At 42.3% G+C, this 14,794-nt stretch overlaps 2 protein-coding genes across 8 annotated transcripts in view; one reads left to right on the top strand and one right to left on the bottom strand.

Annotated features, from left to right (window-relative positions):
• Positions 1-9,736, bottom strand: part of SYCP2L (synaptonemal complex protein 2 like) — a 23,336-nt gene extending 13,600 nt beyond the window's left edge. For 4 of the 7 annotated variants that reach the window (XR_011902841.1, XM_072329218.1, XM_072329223.1 and 1 more), the window contains exons 1-16: positions 9,143-9,206; positions 8,737-8,801; positions 8,336-8,473; positions 8,114-8,233; positions 6,759-6,863; positions 5,705-5,729; positions 5,092-5,177; positions 4,885-4,973; positions 4,640-4,674; positions 3,744-3,886; positions 3,281-3,333; positions 2,893-2,938; positions 2,020-2,112; positions 1,872-1,932; positions 930-1,078; positions 66-126 (exon numbers count right to left, since the gene is read on the bottom strand). Coding sequence is in view for 6 of the 7 variants with exons in the window: in XM_072329218.1 (XP_072185319.1) it covers positions 66-126; positions 930-1,078; positions 1,872-1,932; positions 2,020-2,112; positions 2,893-2,938; positions 3,281-3,333; positions 3,744-3,886; positions 4,640-4,674; positions 4,885-4,973; positions 5,092-5,177; positions 5,705-5,729; positions 6,759-6,863; positions 8,114-8,233; positions 8,336-8,473; positions 8,737-8,760 (1,228 nt within the window). In the remaining variant the exon portion in view is untranslated. The other 3 variants (XM_072329221.1, XM_072329222.1, XM_072329219.1) reach the window with 3 other exon arrangements.
• On the top strand, positions 9,705-14,794 carry GCM2 (glial cells missing transcription factor 2). Its single transcript, XM_072329225.1, has 5 exons — positions 9,705-9,746; positions 11,269-11,521; positions 11,900-12,012; positions 13,468-13,593; positions 13,781-14,794. Exons 1-5 carry the CDS (start codon positions 9,705-9,707, stop codon positions 14,660-14,662), a joined length of 1,416 nt encoding a protein of 471 aa, XP_072185326.1. The 3' UTR covers positions 14,663-14,794.

Raw genomic sequence — 14,794 nt, 5'->3', positions numbered from 1 at the left:
GACACTCATCTTGAAACTGAATGACTTGATTTCCATAAAATAAAATAACAACAAAAAAAGATCACCTTCTTCATTCTGTCTGGTTTGCTTCCCAGTGTGAATGGACTCCTCTTCACCCACGTCTGTCTGTTAGAATGAAGGAATCTTATGTGAAATGACCTTAAAGTGAAATCCTTTATCAAATTCAGTTAGCTACCATTAGCATACAGTTAGCATAAGTAACATCTGTTAATCACCAGCAACAAATATCAGATGCCAGTCAAGCTGACCATTTGGAAATGTCTCATCCCCTGCCACTACACTGTGACTATTTATTCTGACATAAGATTTTCCATAGATCCCACAGTCTGCAGATTAATTAAACATATTAAAAATTATCAAACTGATAAATAACCAAAGAAAAACACCCTCCTGTGTTCTTCCATTATCTCATAATAAAAGCGAGCATTTTTATAAGAGTGCTTCTACTTTTTAGATTAAAAGTAGTATCTGCGAAGTCAGTCTACGTCCTGTCATGCCTCTTTTCACCAGCTTCTTGTGTCACTGTTTGTTCAACTTGTGCAGCACTTTGAGTGTGAGAACTTGTTCACAGTTCAGTTCATATAATTAAGTGCAACAGGTTTTATTACCTACTTCTAAAACTCAGCAGAGGCGATCATATCAATCAACTTATAAATAATACAGTTTAACCCTTCCAGCTTCTAAGGCATAAATTAGAGTCCCTAGAAACTTTTTTTCCTATGAAGTACCTACTATCTCTTTCAGGCCAAAGTTAAGAACAGCCATATTCAGAGCCAAACAAATCTCAAGGGGAAGAATAATACATAAGAAACAGGTAGGAAAAAAGCCACTCAATGTTTTCACCAAGCGCATATCAATAAAACACAGTTTAGTAAAGAAAAAAAAGAAACCTAATGCTAAGAGCTTACCATCATTTTTTCATCTCCAAGGACTTTTTTAAGTATACTTAAGATTTCATACTCAGAACTGAAATGCAACTTGATTTTTGTTGCTTCTGTTTTGTTAAGAGTAGCAGGTATCTTCATGTAAATTCTGACTATCTTTTCTCCACCATCCTCTGTAGGGAAAACAAGAGTCATATCTCTTTTAGACCAAGACATTCAGTCTATTGTCCCAAGAACTTTTTATTATTTTATTTTATTTTTAGGCAGTTTCTTTCACACCTTGCCCATGGCATTTCCAGTTACATTGCCCATCCATTTCTTTCTCATCGGGTCCAGGTGATTATGCATCCCCTACCCTCATATCTACAGATGAGCCCTCTCAATACGCCCCAACTAGGTGCAGGGAACAACCTGCTCCCTCCAGCACCTCTGCAACTTGCAGAACCTTAGTGCAAATATGGTCTTGCAGTTCATGCCAAGTGGAAAGTATAGTACATCCACAACACATGCAAAACTTTCTTCCTCGTGGCTCTACTGCCACTGCAGGACACAACATGGAAGAGTCACCTACACACACAGTAGCCTGGTAAGGCTCAGAGAAGCACTGGTAGTTCCACCTGCCTGGCACACATTTGATCACTGTTTTGGTTCTGCTTTTAACAGCAGTGTAGCTGTTCCCCAGGCATCATTCAGAAAATGAATTTCTGTAGAGCCTGATGTGGTTAGTGAAGGTGTCCACTCACACCAGTCAATTAACCAGTGTGAAAGGACACTGAAAACCCAGTCTTCAACAAAAGCACAAGCCACAAATCAGTATAGGGAGTACTGGTGCGAAGTGATCAAATTACTCAGCATAGAGAAGCGAAGGCATCACCATCACCAAATAGTTCTGATATTTTATGTTGGCTCCCTTTACCTTGCAGACTTGTGGACAAACAGAAGGTATGGTGAGCAGCCAAGTCTTACCCTTTAGACTGTAACAGCTGACTGCTTCTTTCTGTAGCCTTACAGAGTCCCAGAGAATACCCTTGGAGAACCAAAACCGACACATCAGCAATAGAACATCCACCTGTTACATTAGGCTAGCTCAGGGTTGCCAGGGCTTTACGATTACCTCGGTACTATCTATGTAGAAAGTCACACTGTGACTACCAGTGTTGAAGTCAATCCAGAACTTGTCCAGCTTCTCATCTGATGGCTTCTTCACCTGGGAAAACATGGTAGTAGTATTGCCACTTCCTCTGGTTTATCGTTCTCAATTTTCTTCAACAAAATGAAATTGGAAAAAGTTGCCCTACTTATGTGCACGTGTATACGTCCCAGAAGGTTAACTTGGAGTCAATCTGCAAGTTGCAAGCCTACCATTCATACCCAACAAGTCAGAACAGGGCTGTACATCAGCCAAGTGAAAGGAAATACCTCATGCAAATGCCCATGTGTTGGCATCAAATAAAGACTGAAGTCTTCTGGATTTCTGAGCACATGAGATAAGCCAAAGCAGCAGCACCAGTTTTCAACAGAGCACTTTAGCGACTTTGTTTTGTTTTGGTACCACTGGCAGGAACAGTGCCACAAATATGTACTTTACTTGAAGCCTTAGAAAGCAATCTGTAGAATTTATAACCACAACTATGACCCCTCCTACATGGGCATCAAGCTTATCTTGTTTTCTTGCAGTCTGGAAGGAGCCCTGCCAGAGGAATCAGAGTCCTTCTGATGCATTTTAGATCTCTCTTCAGTCATCACCATGAAGAGAAGTGCTGCCTCTGTCATTTGGCTGACACAAAAGCAAAGTCAGCAGCAGTAAGCTAGGACTTGGTTGACAAACAAGAAAACTCTTGAACTAGAATGGAAAGTTACGTGCTGTACTCCAGAAAATTAAGTGCTTCTTCATCTAATTTTTTCATTAAAGAATACCATACACCAAGTAATTATTTGAGCAGCAGTAGCATTGTAAATAATGCAGCCCAGCATTACTATATCTTACCTGGTTCACGTCAGCAAAAGCAGACAGGCAAGGAAATGAATAGACTCTGGAAGAAAAGCAGACTTCATATCATACATTCAACATAAATCAAAACCTAACTTGATGAAATCTGAAGTCATTAAGATCAGCTACTAAATTCTACTGTTAAAAAAAGAAAATTGATAACTTTCAAGTAGTTTAGAGAAGCTTAGAGGAAAAAGAAACAGTTACCTCATGAATTTTGACTTTCAAAAGAACCACTATTAGAATAAATGAAATCCTTTTCTTAAGATCAACTTAATTCATGCCTGTGATCTAAATCACTTTTGTGGTACATAGCACAAGTTAACAACTTTCCCCCAACAGTTTTCAAATGGATTGCAGTTTATTTTCCTGATTCACAGCTTACCTTCTTTTATCCCCAAGCCTTTCATTTAGCTGGTTAAGAAATTTCCTGCAGTCCTTCAAGACAAATAACATTAAAAAAGAAAATAATAAATCAGACTATGTTTCCTTTGGGAAAGGTGATAACATTATTGGAGATCTATAGCCTCTATGCCAGTTAAAAGCTTTATACTCATTGGTGTGGCACCAAAGACCACTAGCAAAAACTCAGGTTGCTACAGAGGGTTCAACCCAACACATAACCAGTCAGCCTCTGAACATAAACCATACAAGTAAGCACTTCAGAAAGATCTTCTCTTTTATATTTGTCAGGCTAAGAAGAAACACCTTTCACAAATAGCTAAGTAACTTCATATTTATAAAATCAGTTCTCTGGGAACTTCTTCCAAGGACATGAAGTCAAACAAAACCAACCAGCCCCTATACAGTCTTGTCAAATATGTTGTTTTCAAAATAAGAACCCTCACCGTCTCAAATTCTTTATCCTTGATCTCTTTGAAAGCTTCAGCAAGATATTTATCTTCAAACCAGTGGTTAACAAGGTCATCTCTCCATTTTTTTATTGTTAGCCTACAGAGTGCTTCTGAAAGGGCAACCTGAAGGTCATAATCTACATGGCAAACATAAGCACAGGATAAATATATTCCCCCCAGCAACACAGAGGATCAGTACTGCTACTTTTACGCTAACACTCTATAAACTGGTTCCTCTGTTCGGGCTTACCCAGGCAAATGGCAATGTCAACTAGCCAAGGACAGTAGCCCTTGTGAGTTGTGGGCACCCTCCCCACTCAGGTGGCAAAGGATGCCAATAGCTACTGCACACAGCCTCATTGGGAGATGTTCTTGCGTACCAGGGAAAGGATGAGAGCAAACCCTTGTTGCCACCACACTCCAATCATGGCATGTGCAGTGTGACTCAGTCACTGCCCCAGAAGTGTTGTGAGTAGGAGAAAACTAAAATGATTTCACTTGAGAGGTAAAAAAAACCTCCTTTAGCATTGGTTTGTTCACACCAAAGATCTGAACTTTAAGTTTGGGTGTGTTAGGTTGGCTTTTTTTGTTTTGCTTAAAAATAACTGCAAGCACACTTTGCAATTACTTTCATCATTACATTTCTACATACATCACTTTAGCTTTTCCTATTAGTTAATAATAATCACTAACACCAGTTAGAAAAAACAGAATTCATTGTCACATCTCATCATTTTTTATGAAGACTTCCTTAAATTACTATCTGATTTTTCTCCCCTAAAATCAACTCCTATGAGGAAATAATTTAAATCATAACTCATCTGCATGAAATAAGCAAATGAAGGCAGAGAACTCTTGCTTCATAAGAATAACCACTAAGTACTTCTTACCACCAGCCTCCAGCATTGTTTTTGCAAGATCCTTCCTGAAAGAACAGGACACAACAAGTTGAAGAAATAAAACACTAAAATGAGAATAATAGACTAAATGGAAGCATAAACTTTATGAAAAAGATAATGCACGAAACACAATAGGAAGCCCAGTAACTTCATCCATACCCCATGCAGCCAGAGAGTGCTGCAGCCCAACTGAATGCCACCTTCCCTGCAACAGGGATTGCTGGAGAAATACTTACGTAAGGAAACACACCTCCTCCGACAGAGGGAGTTTCTTTCTACCCTCACGTGGGATGCTGTCAAGTATAGAGTTGAGAGTCCTCAAAGCCTTTCTCCCCCAACAGAGGATGGAAAATGGACAGAGAGAAGCCAGTTAGATCTTCCTCACACTTTTATTTTGTCACACACACTCACCTAATGTTTTCTTCTCAGAGCATGGGCCTTACCTCCTGCCGCAGAGCACAGCAAATGCTTGCTTCTGTCACCAGACGCCCTAGCTCAGGCAGAAACAAGTTCACCAGCTGCTTCTTCCCTATGAAAAGAGTTTGCAAGGCTACAGTTAGCAATGAGCATAACATCTGCATAAAAGATAAGTGAGACAACATCAGTTTGTGGTGTTCTTTGAAGAAGCAAAACTATCCCAGTCATGGATTCAGCTTTAAACAGGGGAGCAGTTAACATGCTGGTTTACAAAGGGATGGCGTGTAGGCTGGCATACTTTCATCAGGACCACTTACTGAGTGAAATATTTGATGATGGCCAATTTAACAAGGTACCACAGCTAGTATGTTTATCATATGAAAAATTTTAAGAAGTATATATATATATATATACATACATATACACACACATATATATAGCGTTTTGTGCTCTGGTATATATGTTAACAAACACAAACAGGTAGGAAACCGGGATGAGGTTTTCAACTATATGTTACAGGGAAGAGGAGAAAGAGGAAAGTAGAGACAGAGAGAGGACAGGGTTCTAACAGCATTAAGAAATGTGCTCCTGAGGCTGAGATTCAGAAAATATAGGAATGGAAAAATAACAGATACTGACCTTCATTACTGCACTTGCAAATCACCTAATGGAAAAAGTAAGGGAAGTTTACATTAAGATACAGCAACTCAAAAATTGCAGTAGTCAGAGTGCCTCAGCGCTTATGTCCCTACCATCACACCTCTCAGGGGCTGAAATAGCCTAAAATATTGTTGCACCCACATCCATTAAATCATTGTCACCTAGGACAGCTGTCACATACAGTCACCCTGCATCACCTAGGACAGCTGTCACATACATCATACAAGGCATGAAGGAGCAGGGCATCCACTTGCCCAGGGAATTCAGCAGCACCCTGATTCTTGCAAAACCCACATCCCAGCATGTCCTGGTGCACATATAGGCACCCTTCCATAACACCACTGTTTATGTTTACATGCTTCAAATACAAGTATTGCTGCAGGCAGTATCTGAAAAGTGTTGGAGTCCCTTGGAAAAAAAACAAAAAACAAACAAACAAAACAACAACAAAACACTAAGAATAAAACAAAACAGATAACAGAAAGAAACACACAGAACCATCACCTCATCCTCCACAGTGAAAACATATAGAAGAAACTGTCCAGAAAGACAAAGGCATTAAACCAACAAATAATTTATCTACAGAGCATTTTGTATAGTTCCAAGGAGGAACAAGAAGGCCTGATTCTGCTTAAATATATTTTACCATCTTCTAAAATAAATAAATGAATCAAGCTGCATCCAGGAACATGGCTCTGGTAAGTAAAGACATCCAGCTAGGCTGACGCCTGCATGCACACAAGCGGTTCACACACACATATCCAAGAGTGTGTGTGCAGACTGTGAGATCTGGAGCATTTTCCTTATTGGAACATGAGCCCTGCAGTAAGCTTAAAGTTATGAATACTGTAAATAAAAACTAAATGACAGATCAGTCCTTATAAAGTAAATCATTTGTTTCAAGCAGTACAGGGACAAACAGCCAGAACCACCTCAGCAAAAGCATTTACACCTGACAGAAAACTATTTGTGAATGACATCTATCTTACACAATAAAGACAGCCCTTCTACACCCTTTACTACATGTACATACCAGTGCAGAGTCAAAGAAGTCTTCCAGAAGTACCATCAAAAAACTGTTTTCAGTTGGGTCAATGAGGATCACAAATGTTCTTGCTCTTTCAAACCAAGATACCATGTAAAAATTAAAAGAATCAGTTAAAGCCTCACAGAACAAGCTAGTAAACCTTAGGCTACATGTATCTGCAGAAATACTTGTGCACACAGAACTGTTCTCAACTCCTGCAGCTCTGTACCGTGTTAGAAGCCACAAGCTGTGAAGAAGCTGAGTTTTGTTAGCCACCTGCACACACTGCCACTCTCACAGCACTCTGCAACACTTGCACCACTTCTCACCATACTCCCCTCCTTCCTTGTTGCAAGACACCTGCCCTTGGTGCCTGAGACTCCCTTGTCATGCTGCTCTACAGCATCACAGCTGCAACAAAATTACCTTGCTCCACATGCTCTGGAATTAAAATAACACATAGGAAATTTCCCAAGCTCTTGCTTTTGTATGTTATGAACACATGGTAGTCAAGACACTGAACAGCATCACACACCTAGGAGTAGCTACAGATTTATGCAACACTGGAGGTACAGAGCTCAGACTAGCAGGATTTGGTTAATGCTCTCTCTAGAAAGTAATTTTGAGCAACCACGTCCCTAAAAAGCATCATTGCAAAGCAGTGGTGCAGTGAGTTGGTCTGAAGACTCTTGGACACAGCCCATCTGAGCCTGGCATCATTCATCTCAGACACAGGTGCCTTCTGCTACAACTGATGCCAGCTGAAAGCAGCACTATGCTGATTAGAGAAAATACGATTACAAATTAAATACAGCTGCTGCACTACATGGAAAAGCAGACCTGCTTAAAGAGTACATCCAGCTTTTAAAGTTATAAAAGCACAACAGTGTTCATCAGTTCTATTACTAACATAGTATCTTGCAGCAGCGCTTGAAATTTAATTGGAATATTTCCATTATTTCACAGATTTATTCTATTATATTACCTAATACATATGATACTAAGTATTATATTTCTACTGTTTATTGTATTTTTATTATTTCACAAATGAAATTCATCAACTCATGTTTTCCCTCCACTGCTAGCTTAAAAAAAAGAAATCACAGTCCTGTTAAATCAGGTGATAGGTACAACCATAATATTAATTTTGGCATTGGAAACAATATCAGGAAGGTAAAAGACTTTCCTCACTCAGCTCATGAAATATACCTGGAAATATTTTTATATATATATATATATATATATATACACACTTTTGGCAGAACCATATAAGCCACGTTCTCACTCTCACTACAAATCCTTTCCCCTGATATAAGCAACTCTACATCACATTAGCAACTTGCTTAGGGTGTTATACTCATCTTTTCTACAAGTCCTTGCTCAACAAACAAGCTTGTCCCTTGTTGGAGATCACTCTTGAAGTAGAGCTGGATACACTTCAGCAGCAGGGACACATTGTGGAAATCATTCCTGTCCAGCTCCTATGGAAAGACAGGGAGCCAAGTCATCCCAGTCCATGGGTAACAGAGGCAGCATTATAGGGTGGTTAGGATCAGCTCTGGTAAACAGGCTGTGATACTCACCCTTCTCAGTGCTCTGTCGAGCTGGCTAAGGAGAGAGTTGCTGTACTTCTGCAGCGTGTCTGTTTCTCTCTCTTGCAGCAGGTCACTTATCTTCTGGTACCCCTTTCCCTTAAAGGCATCAATGAGCAGTGATTCAAGCTGCAGAGACGGGAAATAAAACAGAGCAGATTTAACACGGGCAAGTACTTGAAGCACTGTGGGACTGATTAGGAGAAAACATTCACAATGCCATTTATAAAGTTGGAGAACTGAAGACTTTTTCTATATTTACTTATGTCTCCACTTCCATTAAATGACTGACAGCTCTGAGCACTGCTGCATTCATGCAAGTACACACCTTTAAGAATACACAGGTAGGTATTTGTAAAATAAACCTAAAGATGCATTTAAAAGCTCCTTACATAGTCCTCCGCGTGGGCTGCCATGTTACTGCTTATCTCTATTCCGTTCTTCTCTGCTTTCCTTTCTTTAAAAATAAAAGGAAGCATCAACAATTAAGAAAAATAAAACGCTTTTCTGGTCAAAACCCCACAAACTTTCAGCTCCCCTCTCTTTCCCCCGAGGCTCATTTTACCTCCTAAACGAAATCTCAGCACCTTGTGGGGGGGACCCGAGACATACCGAGTCCCAGCCGGACTGTGCTCCCCCACTCACCGCCCCAGGGGAACGACCGTCGGCGCTCCGCAGGGCTCCGTGTCCCGGCGCTCCGCAGGGCTCCGTGTCCCGGCGCTCCTGGAGGGCTGACCCGTCCCCAACCCCGAAACTAAAATCCTCCTCGCTGGCAGCCACCGCTCCCCAAAACCGTACCTGCATCCCGTCTCTGTGGGGCTGTAAGGCCGGCTTTATTTCGCGATAGGGAGGGAAACGGAACGCCTTTCCCAGGGGAGAAGAGAGAACGAGAAAAGCCCCTGGCCAGGTGGGATCATTTAAAGCGCTACGGGAGGACGAAGCACCCAACTCCGGATCATCACACGAGTTTTTATTTTACCTTTCTGTTTCTGAGAACTGAAAACAATTCTACCCTAACAGCCCTTATTTATTTTTATTTAAACAAAAGGCGCATCGGCTGTTTTTCACCCCTAAAAAGCCAGTGTGTGTAACTTCCCAATAAACTGCAACCCTCTGATTACCACGATGGCTCTCTCGGAGGGAGAGTTACCAACCCGCAGCAAAACCAGCCCCCAAGGCCGCTCCAAGCAGCCCCGCGCCGCTCTGGTGATAATCGGGGGGCTGCGGACCTCCCTCGATGCCCAGAAGGGGAGTCCCCCTCTCCCCGGCACCCCCAGGGCCGCCCCCGGGGGCCGGGCGGGAGGTGCGGGCCACCCCGAGGCGATAAAAACGGGAGCAGCCGCCCACCGCTGCTCCCAGCATGAAGCTTACCTGGGATATCAACGACCCCAAGCTGCCGCAGGTACTGGGGGGTTGGGGGCATGGCTGCGGGTGGGATATAGTGGTTTGATACACAGTCTTCTCCAGCTGTGTGTGGGCTCCTGAAACGACCTTCCTTTCCTCTTTCCCCTGTTAAAAGTGTGTCCAAAGAATCTTAGCTTGACTGTTTTCTGCTGATATCGTCCAAGCCATCTGGATATTGTACCTGTTTGCCCCACATCTGATTGAATGTGTTTGGAAATGAGTATTCAGATCTTTTTTTCCCCTCTGTTTGTAAGCTCCTAATATGTCTTCAATCCACATATGTTTCATCGTGTGTTTAATTTTATACATACCGTGCAATTACAGAATGGGATTATTCTGCAAATGCCTGGATTCACTGGGATCAATCACATGTGCTGTATACATGCGTTAAGGGAATGTTGCAGGAAACTGTTATTTATGTTGTGTTTGCAATTTAAACGTATTAGGTATTACTTAATTTTTATGCCAACTCCATTTTGATAAGGAATGTCAGGAAGCCAGTGACATCCCAAATAAAAGTGTTCTTTCTCTGAGCCACTACACACACAGTGGAACATATATGTTTTCAGTGGTTAGTTGTGGTTTTCTTGTGGGGTTTTGGTTTTGTTTCTTCTTTTCCTTCCTTGTTCAGCTTGCTACAGATGCACTTCAAGCAGCTGTTGCCCAACTTGAAGCTTTCAGTCTTCAGGTGCACAGCCCCACAATGAGCGCACTGCTGGTGGGCAGCCAGGGAGTGCTAGTAACGAGGCAGTGTGCAGCAGCTGGACAAACCTCACTGTAGTAGGGGCATTGGTGATAAGAGACCATCTTATTACTGGTCATCATAGAATCACTAAGGTTGGAAAACCCACTAAGCTCATCTAGTCCAACTGCCAACCTATCCTTATGATGCCCACTAACCCAACGTCCCTCACTGCCACATCCACACAGCTCATGAGCGCCTCCAGGGATGGTGACTCTACCACCTCCCTTAGCAGACTGTGCCCACTCTTTATGAGAAGAAATCATGCAAAAAGAGAATGGCTCCTGACTCTTGAGGCATGGAAGCTTAGGTTGCATTTCTCTTGTTACAGGCTCTTTCTGAATAAGCTATTCTTTCCAAAGTACTTTTCCACTGTTTCCAAATTTACTGCTTGAGAGGTCATCCCAATGAGGCCTTAGGACAAAACCCCAAGGTGGCACCATCATAAAACAGGCTGAGTCGGAAGGGACGCACAAGGATCCTAAAGTCCAACTCCCAGTTCTGCACAGGACTACCAAATCCAACCCAGTGTCTGAAAGCACTGCCCATACACTCCCTGAACTCCAGCAATTGGGGCTGTGCCCACTGCCCTGAGGAGCCTGCTCCATGCCCACCACCACTCTGGTGAAGAACCTTTTCCTAACCCTAAACCTGACCCTCTCCTGATGCAGCTCCATGCTTTTTTTTCTTGGGTCCTGTCACTGTCACCAAAGAGGAGAGCTCAGACACCACTAAGTCTCCCCTCCTGCTCATGCCCCTTTACTCTCCCCTGTCACAGGAACCCGAGCACTTCGATGCCTTCCAGGAGTGGCCGGACGGCTATGTGCGCCTCATCTACTCCAGCGAGGAGAAGAATGCTCAGAGGCACCTGAGCGGCTGGGCCATGCGCAACACCAACAACCACAACTGCCAGATCCTGAAGAAGTCCTGCCTTGGCGTGGTGGTGTGCGCGGGGAGCTGTGCCCTGCCCGGTGGTGCCAGGCTGCAGCTGCGGCCTGCCATCTGTGACAAGGCGCGGCAGAAGCAGCAAAGTGAGGGGGGACCAGAGGGGACCTCATTCCCTCAGCTAGGCCTGGTTTCTGAACAGAGATCAGCCTTGCCTTCTTGAAAGTCTGCTTTGCGAGAATTGCACGTGTTTGCATGCGTTGTGAAGAGTGCGAGGGAAATATTCAGTTCCAAATTTTGTCAGTGTCTGTCCATAAATAACTGAGAGCAAATGGGCCTACGATGCTCTCAGTCACTAGTTTTTATTAAGTATACAGCTCTAGTCTTTACCGTTCAGTTATGCTTGGTGCTCTGCATCTTGTTTACTCGAGTACCATACCTCAATGTGAATTTCAGTGAAGGAATCACTGTACTTACATTCTGCCTTCCCTCCAAACCAGTGTTTTCTCCATATTTACTTGTAGAGAAAGCCTGTCCAAACTGCAACGCAGCCCTTCAGCTCATCCCTTGCCGTGGGCACAGTGGCTATCCTGTCACCAACTTCTGGAGGCTTGATGGCAAAGCAATATTTTTCCAGGTAAAAAGCACGCACACATTTCATATTATTGTATACGTATAAGTGCACGCACAGAGTGAGCATAGTCCCCTAGTTCTAGTCTAGAGTGAGCATAGTGGAGTTCTGGTCTTTGCCTGGATCCTTCTGTATTATAAATGTGGCCACAACAAATAAAGCAGTAATGCTTGGCTGTATTTTTAAGAAGCTGTACTTGAGTGTTAATATTTTCCATCCTTGCTATTCCATCATTATAAATGTCTAAAGTTCTTTTGATTACATTACACAAATGGAAATGAAGGGTTTGTCCTACACCTTGGCACACATCTGATGACTGAACCTCACCAAGGACTTTGGATTTATTTTCTACTCAGATTAAAAAATGACAAGTCTCACTTAAATTGCTGAAGATCAAATATAAATACTTTGCTTCGTGTGGAAAATAACATTTTAAAAAAGATTTAAAACTTGCTGAAGAAAAAAAAAAAAACAATATTTAGAAAATTGTTTTGAAACTTCATATTGATGTTTTGCTTTTGTTTTTAAAGCCATGCGAGGACAAAAACCTCAGAAAAAGCTTCTGTTTTGGGATGACATTTTTCTACTGAATGTGTTGTTGTTTTTTTTTGCCCTGACCCAGACTCCGGTGAACTCTGTTCTTCCAGCCAGTAAATGGAAGCAAACTGATGACATTTCCAAATTCTCACCTGTTATTTATCATTCCTGTTAATGAGATATGCTGTTGTACAAATGCAAAGACTGAAAAGATCTTTATCAAAATTGCTGATGCTTTCTCACTTAGAAGTTAACTTCTAAATGACATTTTAGAAGCAGTTTTAAGTTTCCTGATTTGTATTAGGGACTATGTGAAGGCCCACTTAGAACAGTGTAATGGGTAACTACATGTGGCACACATTGTTTTATCATATGTGAAGGTAGCTTTGGATACATAGGTCTGTGTATTCACAGATGTTTCAATAGCAGACCATCTTTCGATGGCTTTTGTGGGTGTGATTCTCAGTCTCCTTCAAGAAGGTGGCCATTGCTTTAAAGTAGAGAGAAACCTCTTTAAAGCCTATTGTCATGTTGGTGGTGGATGTTATCAAGCAGTACTGAGTGCAGAAAACCAATTAAACTCAATCTATAATACTTTACCACCACCACCCCTTTGGTTCTGATCAGCTACTTCTGAATGCCCTAGATGTGGGTAGCTTTTGTTCCTTCATCATTCTGTTTCACAGCTCTGCAGTAACCACTGGCTTCTCCTCCCTCGGTTCTTCCTTTTCTCTACCTGCAAGTCACAACTGAGTTTTACTAATTTATTTTTAAATTTAATCCTTCCTTGTTCTTTAGTTTCTCTTCTGAGCTCTCTTGTGCAAGACTGTCGGTTATGTCATGGATACCTCTCATTTTATCACTGTATTTTCTTCTTTTACCTGCTTCAAGTTCACATATCACTCTTTGATTATCCTTATTTAGGCCAAAGGAGTCCATGATCACCCTAGACCAGAGAGTAAATTGGAGGCAGAGGCAAGACGAAGTGCAATTAAGAAGCAAATGTTGTCTTCTCAGAATTCCCAGAAAAAGAGGCTTCTGAACTCAGAGGTAGGTCAAGGTTATGAGTCAGTTAAAAAGTTGCCAGAAGTACATACTGGGAAGCCCAGGGCAACACGAGGTTTTATACCATGCTACATTTGTTCATTTGGGACTGGAATGATCAGTAGTGCAAGTGTCTGGATGCTCATTGTAGGCAGTATCCGCTTTTGAATCTTAAAGCTCTTGTCCTTTCCAGGCTGGAAGATACCATGATAGCAGTGGCTATGTCAGTAACATGCAAAATCTGCCCTCCATAGATGTGCCAGAAAGAGTCAGCATCATCACAGACACCAGTTTTTCAATTCCAGCTCAGTCTTACCCTTTGCCGCAAAATACTGACCTCTACAAGATGTCTTATGACTCGGCCAGCTTCCAAGAGGACCAGCTGTTGCCATACCAGAAGTACCCCAATCCTAGGATCTACATGCCCAGGCCATGTAGTTATGAGTTTGGAGTTCCTCCCTTCATTAGCTCCAGCCCTTACCCAACATGTTGTAAAGATCCAGCAAATCCTCCTCTCGATGCTGACCCTATCAGTTTGAATGGATCTCACTATAATTCCTTGACTAGCATTGACAAGAGCTTTGAACATACTGGTAGGCATTATGGACTGAAACCAATCTGGGGGAAATCTGGCAGTGGTGACAGGAGCGACTGTGGTCAGGTGCAAACAAGCACTAACCACCCTTTTTATGGTGGTGAGTACTCTGGAAAATATGGTCCCAGTCCATCTCCCATGGCCCCACCACTACAGACTGTCATCACAACCACCACAAAGGTGTCCTACCAGGCCTACAAGCCATCCATGCTGAAATACACCGACAACCTCTGTGACATGAAAAACCTTCAGAGCTATACACATGTGGCTGAAAATGTCTCAGGCACTATCTATTCAGGGATGAAGATTCAGGAAGACTTTGGGATGATCAAGTCGGCACTGCTCTACCAGCATGACCCAATCACCACAAAGTCAGAACCAGTTGAGAACATGGAGGCCTATCGGTTTGGGTTACCAATAGGGAACAGCTATGCTGATCATGAAGGTCAAGCCTTAAGGTATGAGAGTGCTGAATATTGACTAAATGTTACCTAAATCCTATTGGAATGGTCATCTGGGAAATTAATGGTTGCACTAATGGTATGTTGTTTGAGATTTGATTAAGTGTGAGAAAGCAATGTGTTGTTGCTTTCTGGAGCTGAATAAAGCATA

Source organism: Excalfactoria chinensis, chromosome 2, assembly GCF_039878825.1.
Source record: "Excalfactoria chinensis isolate bCotChi1 chromosome 2, bCotChi1.hap2, whole genome shotgun sequence".
NCBI classification, from domain to species: domain Eukaryota; kingdom Metazoa; phylum Chordata; class Aves; order Galliformes; family Phasianidae; genus Excalfactoria; species Excalfactoria chinensis.
The sequence above is the reverse complement of the archived record's forward strand: the minus strand, read 5'-3'. Positions and strand labels throughout refer to the sequence as shown.